The sequence below is a fragment of the Falco punctatus genome (assembly GCF_963210335.1).
Source record: "Falco punctatus genome assembly, chromosome: 1".
In the NCBI taxonomy this organism is placed as follows: Eukaryota; Metazoa; Chordata; class Aves; order Falconiformes; family Falconidae; genus Falco; species Falco punctatus.
Window position 1 is genome coordinate 94961358 of NC_137580.1, and position 19781 is coordinate 94981138.

At 56.0% G+C, this 19781-nt stretch overlaps 2 protein-coding genes and 1 long non-coding RNA gene across 5 annotated transcripts; 2 read left to right on the plus strand and 1 right to left on the minus strand.

Annotated features, from left to right (window-relative positions):
* Positions 1-115: 115 nt before the first annotated feature.
* Positions 116-9810, minus strand: LOC308071217 (coiled-coil domain-containing protein 63-like). Of its 3 annotated transcripts, none has more exons than XM_080406300.1 (12): positions 9664-9810; positions 6476-6565; positions 5893-6056; positions 5564-5753; positions 4310-4429; positions 3646-3827; positions 2913-3094; positions 2152-2372; positions 1622-1696; positions 1029-1221; positions 456-653; positions 116-273 (listed from the first exon to the last, which is right to left on the minus strand). In XM_080406300.1, exons 2-12 carry the CDS (start codon positions 6488-6490, stop codon positions 158-160), a joined length of 1656 nt encoding a protein of 551 aa, XP_080262426.1. In that variant the 5' UTR covers positions 6491-6565; positions 9664-9810; the 3' UTR covers positions 116-157. The 3 variants fall into 3 exon arrangements, with proteins under 3 accessions (XP_080262426.1, XP_080262427.1, XP_080262428.1); XM_080406301.1 differs by lacking the exon at positions 9664-9810 and adding an exon at positions 7576-8969; XM_080406302.1 differs by lacking the exons at positions 5893-6056; positions 6476-6565 and having other exon boundaries at positions 9664-9794.
* Positions 9811-10022: 212 nt separating this feature from the next.
* Positions 10023-13888, plus strand: LOC308071485. Its single transcript, XR_013931230.1, has 2 exons — positions 10023-10100; positions 10162-13888. It is a non-coding gene; the product is annotated as an uncharacterized lncRNA (long non-coding RNA).
* A 2017-nt stretch (positions 13889-15905) lies between these two features.
* Positions 15906-19734, plus strand: LOC308071351 (coiled-coil domain-containing protein 63-like). The gene is made up of 7 exons (XM_080406660.1): positions 15906-16238; positions 16790-16971; positions 17478-17698; positions 18154-18228; positions 18629-18821; positions 19197-19394; positions 19577-19734. Exons 1-7 carry the CDS (start codon positions 16006-16008, stop codon positions 19690-19692), a joined length of 1218 nt encoding a protein of 405 aa, XP_080262786.1. The 5' UTR covers positions 15906-16005; the 3' UTR covers positions 19693-19734.
* The last annotated feature ends 47 nt before the right edge of the window (positions 19735-19781 follow it).

Genomic DNA, 19781 nt, shown 5'->3' on the forward strand with positions numbered 1-19781 from the left:
GCTGCTGTCAGCAGTGGGCCAAGCCGTGCCGAAATATCAGCCGGCAAGCTTTTGAAGCCCGCAGAAGGTGTTGGGAGATGGAAGGATGTCCAGGGCGCAGAAGCAGAGGGGCAGCTGAGGAGCGGAACTGTTTATTTCATTCCTCTGTGCCGGGCTCTCACTCCTCGAGGCTCTTGCTCCCCTTCTTGGCGGCAGCGGCAGCGTGGCCCAGCTCCTTCTGGCAGCTCTGGAGGACCAGCTGGTGCAGCTGCCCGTGGCCCAGCGGCACCTCCCCTGCCCAAGAAAAGGACACCCGTGTCTGCCGGCACAGGCCTTATAGATGTGGTGGGGTGGGACAGGCCGGTGGGGATTGGCTGGGGAGGAGAGGGGGCAGCGGGGGATTGGCCAGGCGGCCATGAGGGGGTTGTGGATTGGCTGTCTGCCTGGCCGTAGCCCCTCCCTCCCACCTCACTCACAGGCGGCGATGTCGGCGGGGGTGCTGTCCAGGGCGGGGGGCGGCGGGCAGAGCCGGGCCCGATCCATCACCCACGGGAGGCTGGTGGTGCCCAGGAGCGGGTTGGCGAAGGGCTGGGCCGGCTGCGAGCCCTCAGCCCGCGTGTAGCGCAGGACGCTCTCCATCAGCAGGAGCTCGTTGGTCTCCTTCTCCACGAGACCTGGGTGGGAGGGAATGCTGTCCCACAGGGCCCCTCCACCGGGCCCTGCCCAAACGCGGCCCCGGCGGTCTGCTGGGCAGAGGACCCATGGATTCCCCCCAGGCAGTGCCATCAGGCTCCCCAGGGGCGAGGGGTCAAGGCTGGGTCCCACACCCAGAGCCAACACGGGGGCTTGGGGGGTCCACCGGGGTGGTTCTACGTCCCGGTTGGCTCCTGAATTCCCTGGGAATTTGGCATCGCAAATTCCCATTAGGGACACCCGTGCATGACGGGGTGGCGGGAGGAAACCAGCTCAGTCTAAACACGGGGCAAGCAGGGGGTGGACAGACAAGGTCTGGGCCATGTGGCAAGCGAAGGCGGGCAGCCCTGACCCACCTAAGATCCGCGCCAGATTCCCATCCGTGATCTGCCCATTTTCTCCAAGCTGCTCCGTTGTCTTTGTAGCATCGCCACCGATTACTTTCAAAAGGGCCTCCACGCCACATTTGATCTGGCCCAGGACTCTGCTGCTCTCCTTGCATCTCTCTTCGCACCAGTTGGCTTCCCTCGTGGTTTCCGCTAGTTTTTCCTATCAGCAAAGGTTTTGCCAGGTGTCACAACAGCCCCTGCTTGCGCCCCCCCACCCCCAGTCCTGGCCAAGTCCAGTCCGGACACTGGAGGCGGCCCAGGAGGGGCTGTGGGATGCTCCCATCCCTGCAGGAAAAAGGCTCTGTGAAGGGGATCCCAAGCTCCCCATGCCACAGCCCAGGCCCCAGGTGCCAGAGAACCAGGGCTGGCAGAAGCCCTGCAGTCACCCTCTCATCATGCACTGGGAGACAGGGCTGCCAAAGCCAATGCAGGGCCCTTTTCTGCCCATGCCTCTCCAGCCGTTGCCCAGAGCGGTGTTGACGGGACCACACTCGCTAGGACACATGCCGGGACACACAGGCTTCTGCTGCCCTGGCAGAGGGAAATCCCGGCTGCCATACCTCCAGCTCCTGCAGGACATGGAAGTTGCCGGTCTCTGCGTCCTCCTGGTCCATCATAAGGGTCGCAATTTCGTTCTGTGTAAACACAAGCACACGGAGGGCATACTGGCTGAATGCTCACCAGATGTGCCTAAGAGAGGCTGGGGACCATCCCTCCACCCTGGGAGCAGGGACATCCCACTTGACCCCTCTGGGGACCACTGTCCCCAGGGCAGGAGGACAAGTCATGACCCCCCTTCTCACTCCAGCCAGCCCCACTCAAGGCCGAGGCAGCTCTTGGCCCTCTTGCATACTGCTGGGTACACGGTGGCAGCATTGAGACACTTTTAGCTCTGAGAACACAGCCTTCCGTCTGTGGGAGTTCTATTTTGGGCTACCGCTTTGCATTCCCCTAATCCCACCCGTGTGGCAGGCTGTGAGCTGGGCTCCGCTGTGAGCAGCGAGGCTGGACACATGGGAGAGGAATAAAACCCACGCCAGCCCCAAAGCACCAGCTGAGAAAGGGCAGACATGAAGGGCTTGGAAGAGACCTGGACATCCTTGATCCTCTGCTTCATCTTCTCCATCTCGTTGTTCAGCTCAGTCATGTAGATGAAGGAGGCAAAGTTCTTCCCCTCCTTTTCGATGAAGTTATCCACCAGGCGGTCAAAGTTCCCGTCCTCTGCCAGCTCCAGCAGGCGCCTGTAAGCCACCTCCTGGCTCTCAAAGCTCTCCATTTGGCTCTGCCTGGCCCACTGGGCTGCCTTCAGGGCTGAGGGAGAGATGGAAAAAGTGCGTGTCCCTGCAGGGCTCCCTTTGCAGAGCCTTTCCCTGCAGGTGCCCTGAGGTTTGGCGTGGGGGCTGGGGCCAGAGGGGCAGAGAGTGTCTTTATTTCACCCAAAACTAAGCAGGGAGCTCCCTGTCCTCATGGGAACGGGGCAAACACGGTGGGATCCTTCCCCAAGAGGACAAAAGGAGCCATAGGGGCAGCTCCCTGCCTCCCCACCCCTCCCTCTGCCCCAAGGGCACCCCAAGACACATGATGCTGGGTGCTTTCACTTGCTTATCACTCTTCATCCTTTCCACTTGTAGGCTGAAGGCTGGGTGAAGGAGCCTGCAGGCAGGGGACAGGTCCCGCCTTTGGGGTGCAGAGCTATGGGGAGAGGTCCCGCCTTTGGGGTGCAGAGCTATGGGGAGAGGTCCCGCCTTTGGGGTGCAGAGCCATAAGCTTGCCTATACGCAACCCCCTTGGGCAACTCTGCCAACTCCTGGCTTGTGCTACCAGTTGCAGGTATTCTCTCTCATCTGGTACCTTTTCTCTTTTTGGCCACTTCCTCCAATTCCGAGCGATCTCTGGACTTGGTCAGCATGAAGTTTTTCAGTTTGTTCTCCTTTTCAAGGGCACGCTTCCGCTCCTGCAGCTCAACATTGCGCTGGACTGTGTCTTCTATGTGCCTTTTGTTCAAGGCTGCAATCCTTGCCAGAGCCCCCATCCTGAGCACAGAGAGCAGCAGGTTACACCACGGGAAGGTATAAGGATTTGTAGTCCTGCCCATTCCCACGCATCTCTGTGCCTGGCCGAGCAAAACCCCCGTGATGCTGTGCACGCTGGCCAGCTCCCATCCAGATGCAGCTGCGTTAGCCCGAGGCCAGCAGCAGCTAACACAGCTCTGGCTGGGGGTTTGTACTCGGACACAGCACCCAGCTGTGGCAGCCAAGCTCACTTTGCCTGGAGCTGGCTGGTCTCTGCTCCAGGTCTGCTGCACCCTCCCATGCAGGCTGAGATGGGACTCGGAGGAAAGAGGCTGCTCCATAGGGCAATTCACCACATCCTGAGAAACTCCTGGCATAGGCGGAGCAAACCCCCCTGGAGGTACCGGTCTCCCTGCACTGACCAAGCACCAAAGCCTTAGCACCCAGCTCTAGACGACAGCGGGTGCATCCTCTCTCTGAAGTTGCAGTTGGCCTCTCTTTACATCGACACCCGTCGCTGGCATTGCCCACCAGCGCAAAGTTTGCCACAGAGGGTTCACAAGGCCACGTACCGCTGCTTGTAGCCTTGTGTGCACTGCTCAGCGGCAGTGTTCATCCTTCTCCTCTGCTGAGCCAGCTTCTTATGGAGCTTCAAGGAGAGCTTGCCCAAAAGAGCTTTCTGGATTTGCAGCTTTTCAATCTCTTCTCGGAGCTCTTTGTTTCTGGACAGGATGGTATGGAAATGGACGGTGACCTGGGGAGAGGCAAGCAAAAGGGTTGAAGCTGGTGCGGGACTTGGGGGCATCAGGTTTCTGCTGAAAGACCTTGACCACGGCTGGGACAAATCTCTTCTCTGAAGTTGCTCCTGTACTATCCCCCTCCCCAAGACAGGGGAGGTAACAGCAGGCTAGGCTGATCATGGCACAGACCAGGAGCTGGTGTTGTCCAAGGCAAGGTGGCTGCAGGCAGCTCAGGTTTATCACTAAACAGGTGCAGACCTTCAGGCTTCTTGGCATGGCCCGAGTGCTGCATTTGGGTCACCAAGCTTGAAGGAGCCTTTGAGATACTCTGGGAGCAAGCAGGCCAGAGGAACGAGCCAGCTCCTCCTTTATGCAGTTTGTCTCAACCAAATGCATCTGCAGCATTACACTTGGTCCTGGCCAAAAAGGGGGTTGCACACAGGCCCCGGTGTGGCCCCACACATGGTCTCCGGAGGTCTGCAAAATGTTTGCTTACGTTGTTTAGATGCAGCTCCAGTGTCTCAATCTGCTTTTGCAGCTGTTTGCTACCGTTTGCTTGCTTCGCCTTCACTGCTGCCCGGTTTTGCCTCGCCATCTTTTTTTCCAGCTCTAGTATCTGCACGTACAGGTTAGAAAAAAGAAAGAAAGAAAAAAAAAAAGTCAGTATAATCTCCACCCCTACGTTCTGGACTCTTGGCAGGACACTTAGCCAAAGAAAATACCCTCTGTTGACCTGAACTACAGCAACCATGTCATTAAGGAGCTCACAGTTACAGCAGCAGCTTTAATCCCAAGGGATCCCACCCTGCACACTCAAGAAACATACGCTGTAACTAGGAATGGGTTTATTTTCGTGTCTCAAAGGAAACGCAGCTGCCTCTGGAGGGAAATTCAGCAGGTGCTGAAGGCGGCACAGCAGCACTCTGTGCCGAGCAGAAGAGGCAAGGAGGGTGGCTTTTTGGTAGGGGTAGAGTGCTGGCCAGACAGGGGTCTGCGCAGTACTCCCTGGGAGTGAGTGGAGGAACACTTTTGTCAGAAGTGGGCAGCTGCCAGAGGAAATAAATCCGTGAGAAGAACGAAGGAGTTGGAGAACAACGAAGCAGGGGGCAGGTGGGAGAGGTATGACTCAGCCAAGAGATCCCTGATTGAAAGCTAACCCTGTTGCGGAAAACTCTACAGCACATCTGGCACCTGCAAACCACCTGAGCATGTTCCCTGGCTTCCGTCATGGGTGGCTTGTCCAGAGCAGAAAGCTGCAGGGACCTGTCACTTCCGTAGCACTGGGTTGCCCTGGGCATGCCACCCCACCAACTGACCAAACCCAACCAGACTGTCCTCAGGAGAAGTGACGGGACATCCCTTAGATGTTGCTGCTCCTCTATTTCCCGCGTCTCAGGCAGCACAACGGACTGTTCCAGTTTTGCCTTTTTTTTTTTTTTCATGAGGAAAAAAAAAACCTCAAGGGACAAGCAGAGGGATGTTGTGTGACCCCAGGCAGGCGCGTGCCGTCAAAGAGCAGCTGCAGAGACCCGTGGGACAACAAGGTGGTTGAGAGTCAGACCTTACGTTTCCAGCCAGTGCTGACTTGAATGGGAGCCTGGCTCTGCCCGCTTGGCATTGTCTTGTGGTTTTTGCCAGGAGGCAGCATTATATTCCAAAGCCTGAACCAAGCGCGTTTTACACAGGGTTGACTCTGTGACTCTGCACTGCTCTACCATGCTCAGCCAGGGAACGCTCCAGATGCTCTTACCTCCTTGTCCAGCTCAGCTAACAGGGCTTTTCTGTCTTTAATCAGGGAATCACACTGATACTTGGTCTGCAAAAGGCCTTGGAGCCCCGTACAATTCCTCTCATCCCGCATCCTGTTTCTTGGGGATGGGATCTGGCTCGGTGTTAATAACACCTCTTTGCGTTCTTGAGTCAGCGACGCTATTTCTTTTCTGTAAAAACACAACAACAAATGACCTTTAGCACATCCCACCTGCAATCCGGGAGCAAGTCCTCACCCCTCCTCACTTCAGCACCGGGGTCCCCAGATCTCGGCATGGAGGAACTTTCCAAACACAAAGCTGCACTCACTCCTGAGCCTGCATTTGCTGCCTCACGTTGGCACCGTAAGATTTCCTCTTCTCCGCTGCTCTCTGAAACTCTCTCTGCAGTCTCCTGAACTCGGCTTCAGACACCTTTTTTTTCTCCATCGCGGGCACGTCCAAAACCTTCTGCTCCAGAGAGGGCTCTCCCCACTGCCACAGGGAGGGAGAGCTCGGTCACTTGAGCAAACACGACCAGCAGCGGTAGACAGCAGAGCTGGACACTGGGGAGCGGGTGGATGGCACCACCACCTCCAGCCGTTTGTCACCACCTTCAGCTCTTCGCTGCCACCCAGTATTCATGACGTCACAATATGCCTGACCACCCATAACACTGAGTCATCCAAACCAACTCCATGAGAGCTGCCGAGCCACCTCACAGCTTCATGCCCAGCACAGGAGGGCTGCAGAATTAGTCCCCCCACCACCCAACACTGCTGGCCAAAGCAAGCCTGGCTCCCCACCGCCTGCCCGGCTGACCGCACCGCCACGTTTATTTCTGCAGGTGAGGTCCCCGTGGCAGACCTGCACCTGCAGAGAAGTTCAGCTTGGGTTTGTGCTTCACTTTATACCTTTGAGTCCATCATTTCTTCCAGCTAACTCTGCTGGTTGCTCTGCAGACGCCTCAGGAAGGGGATGATGGAGCCTCTGCGGGGACAGACCTGCTTCCCAAGGGGAGAAATGAAACGCTGGTTAAGGGGGTGTTTGTGTCCCCCTGCCCGTCCCTCAGCACCCGCTCGCGTGTTTGGCACATGAGGAAACCATCACAGATGGCTGCGCGACGAATAAAAGGAGAGCATCCGTAGTGATGTCATCGCAAAACACACTCCTCCTGTCGAGTTTATAAGTAGGGGAAGAACAGATGGTTTGAGCTGTTCCACCCTGTCCAGTACCTGGGTTTCCACAGAAATCCCGGCGAGGCCAAGGCCCCCCATGTGGCGGGCAGAGCCCTCGGGGAGCGTAAGTGGGGGGTATCGCCTGGATTCAGCCCCTGTCCCGCCGCAGGCAGGGAAGGTGCTGGGGCTGACCACGCAGCCCTCACCCCCACCGCTGGTCCCCCCCAGCCCTGCTGCAGCCCCCCAGGCTCCCCTCTTGCCCCCAGCGCTGCTCACCCCACCGCAGGGTGCTGCGGTTCCTCTCCAGCCAGGGGATGGGACCACGGTGGCAGTCAGATATTCCCAAAGAGCAGCCCCCTGCCTCCCATGGGAAGTGCAGGAGAGAGGAGAGCCTGGCAGGGAGCCAGCCCTGGTCCCTGCCCCAGGCTCTGTGGAACAGGCACTGGCCCCGTTGCCAGGTCCCACCGCAGCATGGATGGGGTCTCCATTGTGACTGTCACCAAGGGGGCGGCCGGGGCACCCCCACCCACCCCATGGGCAGCGCTGGGAGCCCACGCGAAACAGACCCAAGCGGTTTCCGTGTCCCACAACCAGCCCTGAAGCATGTGCTCCAGCATCTCCCTGCCTGCATGTCCACAGCAAGCAGAAACCCACATTTTACCCGTTCTTGCTTCCCTTTGCAGTGTTTGAATCAGCCCGTAATTTGGGACTTGGAAGCCTTTTGCTCCAACTGGAAAGCAGCACCCAGGGCTTCACCATCCCCAGCAGCACTTTGGGGCCACAGAGCTGCTTTCCCTTCCTTGCCGGCCCCACAGCCGCCTCCCCGGCCCTCCGACCTGTGTTCCTTGTGGAGAGGCTGCAATCACCACATCACTGCCATTGCCCTCAGCATCCAGACACGCTCAAGATGCCTGCCGTCGGGACAGCACCAATGGTTGGCACTGCCGGCCTGGGGAATGTCCCTGGGGACAGAGACTCTTTAGGCAGCCCGGTAGAGGGGACAAACTGAGGATTCCTGCCTGCTTCTCTCCCTTCCGTGCAGGGAAGCACACGGGAGCCACGGGCTGAGTCACAAGAGCTGTGATAATCCCTTCCTCATAAGCTGGAGTGCGTGGCCAGCTCCTTCCCAGGGACTCGGCAAACCCAGAGATCCCTGGAGGGCAGAAGCACGAGACAGCGCTGGAGGCTGCAGCAGGGCTGTGTTTTGTAGACCTGGTGTTGCTTACTCAGCTCTGGGATGAAGGGGAACAGAGGAGGTGCTGAAGGTGAGCAAAGGGCATCTGCGGCCCAGGTTGCAGGGTGCGGCCAGTTCAAGGCGATGAGCAAAAGCCCCAGCCAGCACATCGCTCCTGAGGTTGCGCTTTGCCGTTATCCCGGAGACTCTGATGAGCTAACAAGCCAGCCATCAAGTTCCAGGCTAATTCACAGCCAGACAGGCTCTGAGGATGCATTTAATTGGAAATGATTCTCATGGCAGAAAGCAGAATGTGGCACTAGGTAAGAAAAATCACAACCGAGGGCAGAGCGATGCTGGGAAGGCACTGAAGCCTGAGGCTCCCGTCGGGGCTGGGGGAAGCTCCCAGGGCTTTTCATCCCATTCCTGCACAATCAACAGCTCCGTGGGATAATAAACACCACCTCTCCAGGGATGAGGTTGTCACTTTGTCTCGGTGGCCCTGACTGCCTCATACTGCAGATCCCTCCTCTCTGGTTCGCTTCTCTTCACCCTCAGCAGAAATAGGGCCAGAGCTCCAGTTCAGAATAAAGGTAGAGATGCAGGGGCGGACATTATTTTTCCAGAAACAATGCCACTGGGTGACTCAAAAGCCTGCTCTCCCTTCGCTTGGACTAGTCCAGCCTCAAAATACAGTCCACGGTGCCTGTCCTTTTTGTGTTTCTTCTCTGATCCACTATAGAGCAAAGTCCACTGGGTTCTTCGGCGTTTGGAGAACCCAGCTCCATGCTGCCACCACTCCCCAGGGTGAGGAGGTGTTAACAGCAACCAAAGCAGTGCCTGCTGGCAGTCTGGAAAATGTGCCATTGGCTACTTCTCTGCTTTTGCCCTAAGAAAGATTAGTCCAAAATCCTAGTCCGGTGCTGACCCGTGCAACTGAAGGGATGATGCTGAAGGTAGCCCCTGCAACTTCTAGGTTTTCCTTTGATTTACAAACTCTCAAGCAACTCTTTTCAACACAAAGCACTAACAACACAAGACAGTAATCCCTTCAACAGACCGTCTGAAAGACTGAAATCCGACCCTCTATTCACACCTAAAAAGTCACCAGATGCTACGAATGATGAGCCAAAGTCCTATGGTAGCATTAACGCAAGCAGCTAATCAAAGCTAAACCCACGATATCCTCAAGTCTCCTCCCGACTTTCTGAAAAGCTGCCTCAACAGACCCTTTACACACGCTAGGTCTTACTTCCAGAGCCCCACGACTACTCAGCCAAGCACAGAGCCCTCGTACATGTGCGGAAGCTAAGAGAAAACCCCAGGTTTTTTTTAAACAGTGCCCTACGTAAATACTACTAAATGAAGCACCTCCTTAGAGCTGCAGGGGAGGAGGAGGGCAGGCGGCTGACCCAAACACTGCACCGGGCGCACAGAGGGGACCGGAGGGCACAAACAGCTCGGAAACACAAGGGCTGAGGGAAAAGTTGGGACTGACAGGCAGAGCCGCCCGGGGCGGCGGCGGAGGCGAGCCCCGGCGAGACAAAGCGCCTCGGCGCCCCTCCATTTTGCCCCCCCGACCTCACCGGGCAGGCAGGACGCCGTGCATCACCCGCGGCGGCGGCTGAGGCGGGACCCCGAGGCGCCGCACCGGCGGGCTCCCGGGCACCGGCTCGGCCGCCCCCCGCCCACCATGGCCCCCCGCCCCCCAGACCATGGCCCCCCGCCCCGTGCCATCCCCGACCCTCACCCTCCAGCAGCCGTTGGATGATGCTGTCGATGTTGAGCTTGTCTATATCCGCCATCGCCTCTCAGCGGACGGGCGGACCCCTCCCCGAGGTTCCCCCTCCCTCCGCTCGCTGCTTGGCCGGCACGTCTCCCCTTGTTCTGGCTCAGCTTCTCCCCTTCCTCCTCTCTTCCCCGCTCTCCTTCTTCCCTCTCGCTCTTCCCCCTCGGCTCCCCCCCTCGACCGCTGCTCTCGGCAGAGACCCAGCCCTGAACAAAATGGCCGCCGTCTCCTCAGCGAGCTCGGCCGGCGCACGGATACTGCGAGGGGGAGGCGGCTCACCGGGAACCCTTTACACGCCGGGCGGGAAGCGCGGGGCGGGAAGAGACTCGCAGACGTGCCGCTCTCGCGGAATCCTTCCGCTCACGGGAGGTGAAATAGTGCGGCACTGCCGCCACACGGTATCGGGGCGGTCACAGGGTTCGGCCCGGCCTGGCGAAGCGCGACCGTGAGCAGGGCCAGAAGGGCGTTTGGCGTCTGCTGACGGCGGGGGGCGGCGGCTGGGGTCGGCCTTCTGTCAGTACAGCCTCCTCCGGGCACCCTCACGGAGGCTGAGCTGTGAGGCGACGGCAGCTTGGCAGGAGGCAGCAGGCGTGAGGGGTGCGCTCCCTCTCTGGGCATCCACCGCTTCCCCAGCCCTAGAATAGGGCCAACAGCACCAAAATCACACCCGTGGCCGCTATCTGCCTCCCGGGCGCTGCGGCCTGAGGAGCCATGGCCTGCGGGGTGAGTGGTGGGACCTGGGAAGGCAGTGGCGGCCCCTTCCTGCTCCCTGCGAGCCCTTGGCCTGGTTGACCTGTGGCCCGGCTCGCAGGGTGCCCGGTGCTGGGTGCCCGTGGCCGGCTCGCAGGGTGAGCCCGGTGGCCAGCTCGGAAGGTGAGCCCGGTGGCCGGCTCGCAGGGTGAGCCCGTGGCCAGCTCGCCTCGGGGCCACAAGCTCCCGGCCCCGCTCACCCACCGCAGTTTGTGCAGCCTGAGCAAGCCCTTCGGCTCCCGAGCGCCTTCAGATACGTGGGTCTCCCCCTGCAAAGGCTTCAAGAAATGCACAGCACTTTGAAATACTTAAGGACAGAGAAACAGCCTGCACTTTCAAGAGTGTCCTGCTCTTTTGTTTCATGCTTCTGCTGTTACTTTATCCCGTATGTAGCTGCACCTTGGCTACCAACGGGTAAATGAGGTTCTGCTCATAAATTGGATTGCATGGGCAAGAGAGATGGGCTGTGCGGGCCCTCCTCACCGTTCCGTTTGCTTCTCTGAAATCTTGTTTAATTGCTTTATTGACTCCTACTTTAATTTGAATGGCTGGCTGTGACAACCTCTTTCTTCCTCCCCTCCCTTCCCCGCGTGAATTGCTCCCACTATGCGTGCCAGATTCCCCCTGCCGGCAGTTGTACAATACTCATAAAATCTTGTTACCGCGGTGGGGCCCAAGCAGAGTTCAGCTTCGTGAGGGCGATCAAGCAAAGGACTTGCAGCCTCAGCACCCTTAGATCTGGCGGGAGGAAGGAGAGGAGAGGATGCAGAGTCTACCTGAAAGGCAGGCGCTTGCCCGTTGCAAGACGCAGCTGCAATGCTTGACTTCCCCGAGCGAACGCTTATTGTAATGAGCATGCCCAAGCTGAGATGCTGATCTTAGTCACGATGGTGTAAGCCCAAAGTAACCCCGCTGAAGACAATAGAGTTACTTCAGATGTACTTCATTGTGACAGCCTTTGCAGATTTGCATCTATTTTTGTTCTGCACCTTCCCAGGGAACAACACACACCCCCACACCCACCCACCCCAGCTCTTTTGCACCAAATCCTTTCTTATTGTGTGGGGCAAGTTCTCTTGGACTTAGCTGAATTATTTGAAAAGGGGAATTGGTCCAGTGTTTCCAGAGGAACCTTCCTGCCCTTGTTTTCTTTGCTGGAAATACCTTCATCTTAACCTTCAGCTGTTACCCCCTCTCCAGGGACAAGTCCTTTGAGGATCTGAGCACCTTTAGTGGGGTGCCTTTCACTCCTGTTAATGCTGGGGGAAATGAGGTGGAAGGGGAGAGCTCAGCACCTTCTAGGGTGCAACCTTCACTGGGAACACCCTACTTCTGGAAGGAAGGATCCGGCCCTTCAAAAGACAGTGGACAGGGCAAAGAATATATCTCACTTGCTGAACTGTATTAGGCAAGGTCCAAAGCACCGTCAATTCTTGTTAGAAGAGGCTTAACCAAGAGGAAAGGAGAGGAGTGACAGATAAAGGTGAATCTGTCCAGGCCCCATCATCACCTTGATAACCAACGTGCCTTGCCACAGCTCCGCATCTCAACAGTGGCGACCAGTGCTTGGTGTCCTGTTTGGAGGGGGCTGTATTTTTGCACAGTCTTTTGCTCTTCCATTTTTGCTATGTTACCATAAAAAGTAAGGACCCCCAAACAGCAGTAAACTCCATGACGAGCCAGAGATATTAAAATGCCATCGCAAAATTATCTTTTTAATAAGCTAACTTTTCTCTGCTGGAAATAACAAGCCTCACCCCACACCAGCTTCTCTGATTAGAAAAGGGACCCAGCCAAGGTGTTATAAATATCCTGAAACTGTTTTGTTCTCCAGTGTTGCTCACAACAATGATTTATTTCTAGAGGGGGAACAGTCAGGGAAATCCCTTTGTCCTTAAACTCTGCACACAGGCTTGAAGCGTTCCATAATTTTGAAGCTTATGGTTCATGTATTCCCCCTCTTTCTATTTGTCAACCATTTGCATTCTAGTTTGCTAAATACATGATGATGTGCGGTTGATCTTGCTCAAAGCTCTGAGACCTTTGTGGATTTTCCTCCCCGCTCCCCCCCCCCCCCCCCCGCCTTCCCAAAATTCCACAAAGAAATCACCGCTTTGGTCACATTCCTTGGAAGCCTCCATGTAAAATATTTTCCCCCACTGATTTGTCCTCACTATCTCATGCACATGCTACTTTGTTTATTGTACAGTTGCTCATAATCTGGCTATGTTTAAAAATATATGTTATATATAAATACCCCTACATACAGGAGCAAAATAAGGAGCGTTTGTTTCATTATTGTTCTGTACATATATATATATACCTAATATATGCACACACATACATCTATCGTGTGTATAATATGATACATATATACACTATATATACACACATGCACATATATATATGCAGATAATAATGAAATTATTTTATTAAATAATTATTTTATCCCTGTATGTAGGTGGATCCTAAGAAATGCGAGTCACCCACACTTCCCCTTGCCTTAGATTACCTATTTACTAAGCCCATGAAATTCAACGTGTTTGTGTACATTTCAAACAAAGATCTACACGGGCTGTTCAAACACTGCAAAAACAAGAGCAGGTGACTTGTGGGTCTAATATTATTTTTCCAAACTCAATACCCAGGCAGGATTTAAATGTTTTCGTAACTCCTACTGTTTGCATCCAGATTTCCTTGTGTTACAATCAAGATAAAGCTTTTATGCATGCTTCTTGCTTCTGATGACGAAAATATTTTGCTGACCCCCAAATTTCAGATGCTGCGGAGTTTGGGGGTTAGACGGTGCCAATTTGTGAGGCAAAAGAAGAGCAGCTGGAACATGTTGCGAGGCTGATCTGGAGATGTAGGGGTTCCTGTCCTGTTCAGAAGGGAGCTGATGACGCACAGGCAGATGTTTTCTTGGTATCGTATTTTATTTACAAAACATACAGTGCAATGATCTCCCTCCAGTAACAAAACCTGCCAGCTGCAGGCAGGCAGGTGCACTGTGCGGAACCTGGCAAGGAGCTCGGGGCTGGCTGCTGCTCCTGAGCCTCTGGCTTCACCTTGGGGCTCACCAAGGGCTCAAACCATGTGCAGAAGCCGAATGCAGCCCCATTCCCAGACAGCCAGCAGCGCGATGCCTGTCGGAGATTTTGTCGTGCTCTCTCTTCTCACTGGTGTACCCTGCACACCCCAGCCAGGACTTGATTTCCACCGAGCCAAAGGTTTCAGTCTCAACGGCTGGCCTCTGTCTGAAATCTCCCACCAACAGATGCTGTCAACAACGAGAACAAGTCCATCTCAAGTTTGTTCGAGTGACATGTTTGACAAAAAATGGTAAAAGATTTCTGCTTCAAAATTTTTGAGACAGGCTATTTGGACACGGGCAAAATGTGATTTGCCATTCCGTCCTTCCTACTTTTTTTTTTTTTTTTTTTTTTTTAAATAAAGTAGGTGTACATTATGGGTTTCTGATGAAAGGTATTTTCAAATGGAAACATGTTCTGTTGCTGAGTTTTGGAAGGTCCATACTTGCAAAAATACTACTAGTAAAATTCTTCTGATATAAAAATGTCCTAAGCAGCTTTTTTCTAATGTAGCAGTGACCACAACAGGATTTTTCCTGCTATAGCTACTTGGATTAAGAAAACACAGCACATTCCACCCTCTTGGTGAATTTCTTATATGAATCTGACTTTTAAGGCTAGTCCAGGCACAAGAGCCATTATGATGGGTCCTGTCTGTGGTCGAGCATCCCTGGGCAAGCGTGATGGTCATCTGCTGCATCGCTTAGAAAAAGAGAAGAAACAGCGCGAAAGGAGGCTTTGTCTTACTTTAAGTGGAGAGCAGCAGTAGCAGATCAGTTGACGCTGCTTTGGGAAGGAGTGGAGCCCCCGTCTTCCCCTCTTTGGTCAGGAATCTCTATGCTCCGCCAAAACCTGAGTTTCATAACGGGCTAGAAAGTTCTTGTGGGTTTCCATGGGGCTCAGCTGAGCTGTTCACAGGGTGGGAAGAGGAAAAACTGGTGTCAGCCAGTGCTATACATCCAGCAAAGGGATTTTCAGCCCTTCTTCAGCTGGTTTATGGTGGGATGAGCATATTTTTTGCCTTTTCTCTTTGTTGTGCGAGGGGAGAGGCACTGGGGAGGGGGGTGGCTCCCTGCATAGCTCACCTCAGGCTGCCTGGATGTCGTTACAGAGGGATGTGAATTGACCCATGGTGTGGAGCAGACCTTGCAAGACAAGCAGAGGCAACTGCTTCTCAGAAAGATGAAGTGGGATATTTTTGTGTAGCTTCAGCTTCACACGGCTTGAAGAAAACACTTTGTGGATGTTCCTCAGTGCATTGGCCAGAAATGCACATTAGCAGCCTGGGACGCGGCTGGTTTCTTTGCTTCCTTTGATTTTACCCCAGCATAACTCTGCTTCATGGATGACCTGCTTCTCTAATTAAAACCAATGAAAAAGGAGGACCAGGAGGGCTGCCAGAGGAGTGGAAAGTGGAAATAAGATGAAGGTCTGTTGATTTGCTGTTGGTCAAAAGGCTGCTCTGCCTGTGTGGACCCCAGTGGGAGGCGTATCACTGAACACAAGATGTGGGAGCGAGAAAGACATCTTCCACTCACCCCGGGATTCCTTTGTTCTGCTGGGGATTTTGAAATGCAGATGCAATATGTGGGAAATCCCCCATGCAGGTACTTGCAGGCTTCCCAAAGGCTGCTGCACCAAAGCCTTCCCAGGCCTGGGACAGGTAACAAGTGTTCAGAGAGCGGAGGCTTTGCTGATCCAGGTTTTGTTTCCCCTTACGCTCCTGAAAATGCAGAACAATCCCACTGACAGCTCTTGGACACCTGGAGTTTCTGCTTACATGCAGCATTTGAAAACGTGGTCCACTGTGGAGGTAGCTGCCACGTGTGCTTATTTATTTGTTTCTCTTCTCACCTCCTTGCTGCTCACTCCTCGTGAGCCTGGCAGATTTTCAGGAGCCGAGCTCCTCTTACATAACGTTGTGCCAAATCGGTAGGACAGGATTCGGAGGGATCTGTGGCTGGAATCACCCTTGATCCCTGGATTCCCTTCTGGTTTGTCTGCACAGCTTGGGCATGCCATTGTGAGCTGCTGCTTTGTCCTGGGGCATCCTTTGCCTTGGGCATCCCCCTGAACCAGGGGTGATGTGGAGGATACGTTCTCTAGCCTTGCCGGTCTGCTGTCTACCACTGCTGGTCGTGTTTGCTCAAGTGATCAAGCTCTCCCTCCCTGTGGCCCTGGGCAGAGCCCTCTCAGGAGCAGAAGGTTTTGGACATGCCCGCGATGGAGAAAAAAAAGGTGTCTGAAGCCGAGTTCAGGAGACTGCAGAGAGAGTTTCAGAGAGCAGCGGAGAAGAGGAAATCTTATGGTGCCAAAGTGAGGCAACACCAGCTCCTGGTCTGTGCCATGATCAGTCTAGCCTGCTGTTACCTCCCCTGTCTTGGGGAGGGGGATAGTACAGGAGCAACTTCAGAGAAGAGATTTGTCCCAGCCGTGGTCAAGGTCTTTCAGCAGAAACCTGATGCCCCCAAGTCCCGCACCAGCTTCAACCCTTTTGCTTGCCTCTCCCCAGGTCACCGTCCATTTCCATACCATCCTGTCCAGAAACAAAGAGCTCCGAGAAGAGATTGAAAAGCTGCAAATCCAGAAAGCTCTTTTGGGCAAGCTCTCCTTGAAGCTCCATAAGAAGCTGGCTCAGCAGAGGAGAAGGATGAACACTGCCGCTGAGCAGTGCACACAAGGCTACAAGCAGCGGTACGTGGCCTTGTGAACCCTCTGTGGCAAACTTGGCGCTGGTGGGCAATGCCAGCGACGGGTGTCGATGTAAAGAGAGGCCAACTGCAACTTCAGAGAGAGGATGCACCCGCTGTCGTCTAGAGCTGGGTGCTAAGGCTTTGGTGCTTGGTCAGTGCAGGGAGACCGGTACCTCCAGGGGGGTTTGCTCCGCCTATGCCAGGAGTTTCTCAGGATGTGGTGAATTGCCCTATGGAGCAGCCTCTTTCCTCCGAGTCCCATCTCAGCCTGCATGGGAGGGTGCAGCAGACCTGGAGCAGAGACCAGCCAGCTCCAGGCAAAGTGAGCTTGGCTGCCACAGCTGGGTGCTGTGTCCGAGTACAAACCCCCAGCCAGAGCTGTGTTAGCTGCTGCTGGCCTCGGGCTAACGCAGCTGCATCTGGATGGGAGCCGGCCAGCGTGCACAGCATCACGGGGGTTTTGCTCGGCCAGGCACAGAGATGCGTGGGAATGGGCAGGACTACAAATCCTTATACCTTCCCGTGGTGTAACCTGCTGCTCTCTGTGCTCAGGATGGGGGCTCTGGCAAGGATTGCAGCCTTGAACAAAAGGCACATAGAAGACACAGTCCAGCTCAATGTTGAGCTGCAGGAGCGGAAGCGTGCCCTTGAAAAGGAGAACAAACTGAAAAACTTCATGCTGAGCAAGTCCAGAGATCGCTCGGAATTGGAGGAAGTGGCCAAAAAGAGAAAAGGTACCAGATGAGAGAGAATACCTGCAACTGGTAGCACAAGCCAGGAGTTGGCAGAGTTGCCCAAGGGGGTTGCGTATAGGCAAGCTTATGGCTCTGCACCCCAAAGGCGGGACCTCTCCCCATAGCTCTGCACCCCAAAGGCGGGACCTGTCCCCTGCCTGCAGGCTCCTTCACCCAGCCTTCAGCCTACAAGTGGAAAGGATGAAGAGTGATAAGCAAGTGAAAGCACCCAGCATCATGTGTCTTGGGGTGCCCTTGGGGCAGAGGGAGGGGTGGGGAGGCAGGGAGCTGCCCCTATGGCTCCTTTTGTCCTCTTGGGGAAGGATCCCACCGTGTTTGCCCCGTTCCCATGAGGACAGGGAGCTCCCTGCTTAGTTTTGGGTGAAATAAAGACACTCTCTGCCCCTCTGGCCCCAGCCCCCACGCCAAACCTCAGGGCACCTGCAGGGAAAGGCTCTGCAAAGGGAGCCCTGCAGGGACACGCACTTTTTCCATCTCTCCCTCAGCCCTGAAGGCAGCCCAGTGGGCCAGGCAGAGCCAAATGGAGAGCTTTGAGAGCCAGGAGGTGGCTTACAGGCGCCTGCTGGAGCTGGCAGAGGACGGGAACTTTGACCGCCTGGTGGATAACTTCATCGAAAAGGAGGGGAAGAACTTTGCCTCCTTCATCTACATGACTGAGCTGAACAACGAGATGGAGAAGATGAAGCAGAGGATCAAGGATGTCCAGGTCTCTTCCAAGCCCTTCATGTCTGCCCTTTCTCAGCTGGTGCTTTGGGGCTGGCGTGGGTTTTATTCCTCTCCCATGTGTCCAGCCTCGCTGCTCACAGCGGAGCCCAGCTCACAGCCTGCCACACGGGTGGGATTAGGGGAATGCAAAGCGGTAGCCCAAAATAGAACTCCCACAGACGGAAGGCTGTGTTCTCAGAGCTAAAAGTGTCTCAATGCTGCCACCGTGTACCCAGCAGTATGCAAGAGGGCCAAGAGCTGCCTCGGCCTTGAGTGGGGCTGGCTGGAGTGAGAAGGGGGGTCATGACTTGTCCTCCTGCCCTGGGGACAGTGGTCCCCAGAGGGGTCAAGTGGGATGTCCCTGCTCCCAGGGTGGAGGGATGGTCCCCAGCCTCTCTTAGGCACATCTGGTGAGCATTCAGCCAGTATGCCCTCCGTGTGCTTGTGTTTACACAGAACGAAATTGCGACCCTTATGATGGACCAGGAGGACGCAGAGACCAGCAACTTCCATGTCCTGCAGGAGCTGGAGGTATGGCAGCCGGGATTTCCCTCTGCCAGGGCAGCAGAAGCCTGTGTGTCCCGGCATGTGTCCTAGCGAGTGTGGTCCCGTCAACACCGCTCTGGGCAACGGCTGGAGAGGCATGGGCAGAAAAGGGCCCTGCATTGGCTTTGGCAGCCCTGTCTCCCAGTGCATGATGAGAGGGTGACTGCAGGGCTTCTGCCAGCCCTGGTTCTCTGGCACCTGGGGCCTGGGCTGTGGCATGGGGAGCTTGGGATCCCCTTCACAGAGCCTTTCCCCTGCAGGGATGGGAGCATCCCACAGCCCCTCCTGGGCCGCCTCCAGTGTCCGGACTGGACTTGGCCAGGACTGGGGGTGGGGGGGCGCGAGCAGGGGCTGTTGTGACACCTGGCAAAACCTTTGCTGATAGGAAAAACTAGCGGAAACCACGAGGGAAGCCAACTGGTGCGAAGAGAGATGCAAGGAGAGCAGCAGAGTCCTGGGCCAGATCAAATGTGGCGTGGAGGCCCTTTTGAAAGTAATCGGTGGCGATGCTACAAAGACAACGGAGCAGCTTGGAGAAAATGGGCAGATCACGGATGGGAATCTGGCGCGGATCTTAGGTGGGTCAGGGCTGCCCGCCTTCGCTTGCCACATGGCCCAGACCTTGTCTGTCCACCCCCTGCTTGCCCCGTGTTTAGACTGAGCTGGTTTCCTCCCGCCACCCCGTCATGCACGGGTGTCCCTAATGGGAATTTGCGATGCCAAATTCCCAGGGAATTCAGGAGCCAACCGGGACGTAGAACCACCCCGGTGGACCCCCCAAGCCCCCGTGTTGGCTCTGGGTGTGGGACCCAGCCTTGACCCCTCGCCCCTGGGGAGCCTGACGGCACTGCCTGGGGGGAATCCATGGGTCCTCTGCCCAGCAGACCGCCGGGGCCGCGTTTGGGCAGGGCCCGGTGGAGGGGCCCTGTGGGACAGCATTCCCTCCCACCCAGGTCTCGTGGAGAAGGAGACCAACGAGCTCCTGCTGATGGAGAGCGTCCTGCGCTACACGCGGGCTGAGGGCTCGCAGCCGGCCCAGCCCTTCGCCAACCCGCTCCTGGGCACCACCAGCCTCCCGTGGGTGATGGATCGGGCCCGGCTCTGCCCGCCGCCCCCCGCCCTGGACAGCACCCCCGCCGACATCGCCGCCTGTGAGTGAGGTGGGAGGGAGGGGCTATGGCCAGGCAGACAGCCAATCCACAACCCCCTCATGGCCGCCTGGCCAATCCCCCGCTGCCCCCTCTCCTCCCCAGCCAATCCCCACCGGCCTGTCCCACCCCACCACATCTATAAGGCCTGTGCCGGCAGACACGGGTGTCCTTTTCTTGGGCAGGGGAGGTGCCGCTGGGCCACGGGCAGCTGCACCAGCTGGTCCTCCAGAGCTGCAAGAAGGAGCTGGGCCACGCTGCCGCTGCCGCCAAGAAGGGGAGCAAGAGCCTCGAGGAGTGAGAGCCCGGCACAGAGGAATGAAATAAACAGTTCCGCTCCTCAGCTGCCCCTCTGCTTCTGCGCCCTGGACATCCTTCCATCTCCCAACA

Coding starts and splice junctions, on each gene's coding strand:
- LOC308071351 (XM_080406660.1), top strand. CDS start 16,006: ATGCCCCCAAGTCCCGCACCAGCTTCAACCCTTTTGCTTGCCTCTCCC. Junction 18,822..19,196: donor GAATCTGGCGCGGATCTTAG/GTGGGTCAGGGC, acceptor CCTCCCACCCAG/GTCTCGTGGAGAAGGAGACC. Junction 19,395..19,576: donor CCCCGCCGACATCGCCGCCT/GTGAGTGAGGTG, acceptor TTTCTTGGGCAG/GGGAGGTGCCGCTGGGCCAC.
- LOC308071217 (XM_080406300.1), bottom strand. Junction 5,754..5,892: donor CAGCAAATGCAGGCTCAGGA/GTGAGTGCAGCT, acceptor GTGTTTTTACAG/AAAAGAAATAGCGTCGCTGA. Junction 1,222..1,621: donor ATGTCCTGCAGGAGCTGGAG/GTATGGCAGCCG, acceptor CTTTGCTGATAG/GAAAAACTAGCGGAAACCAC.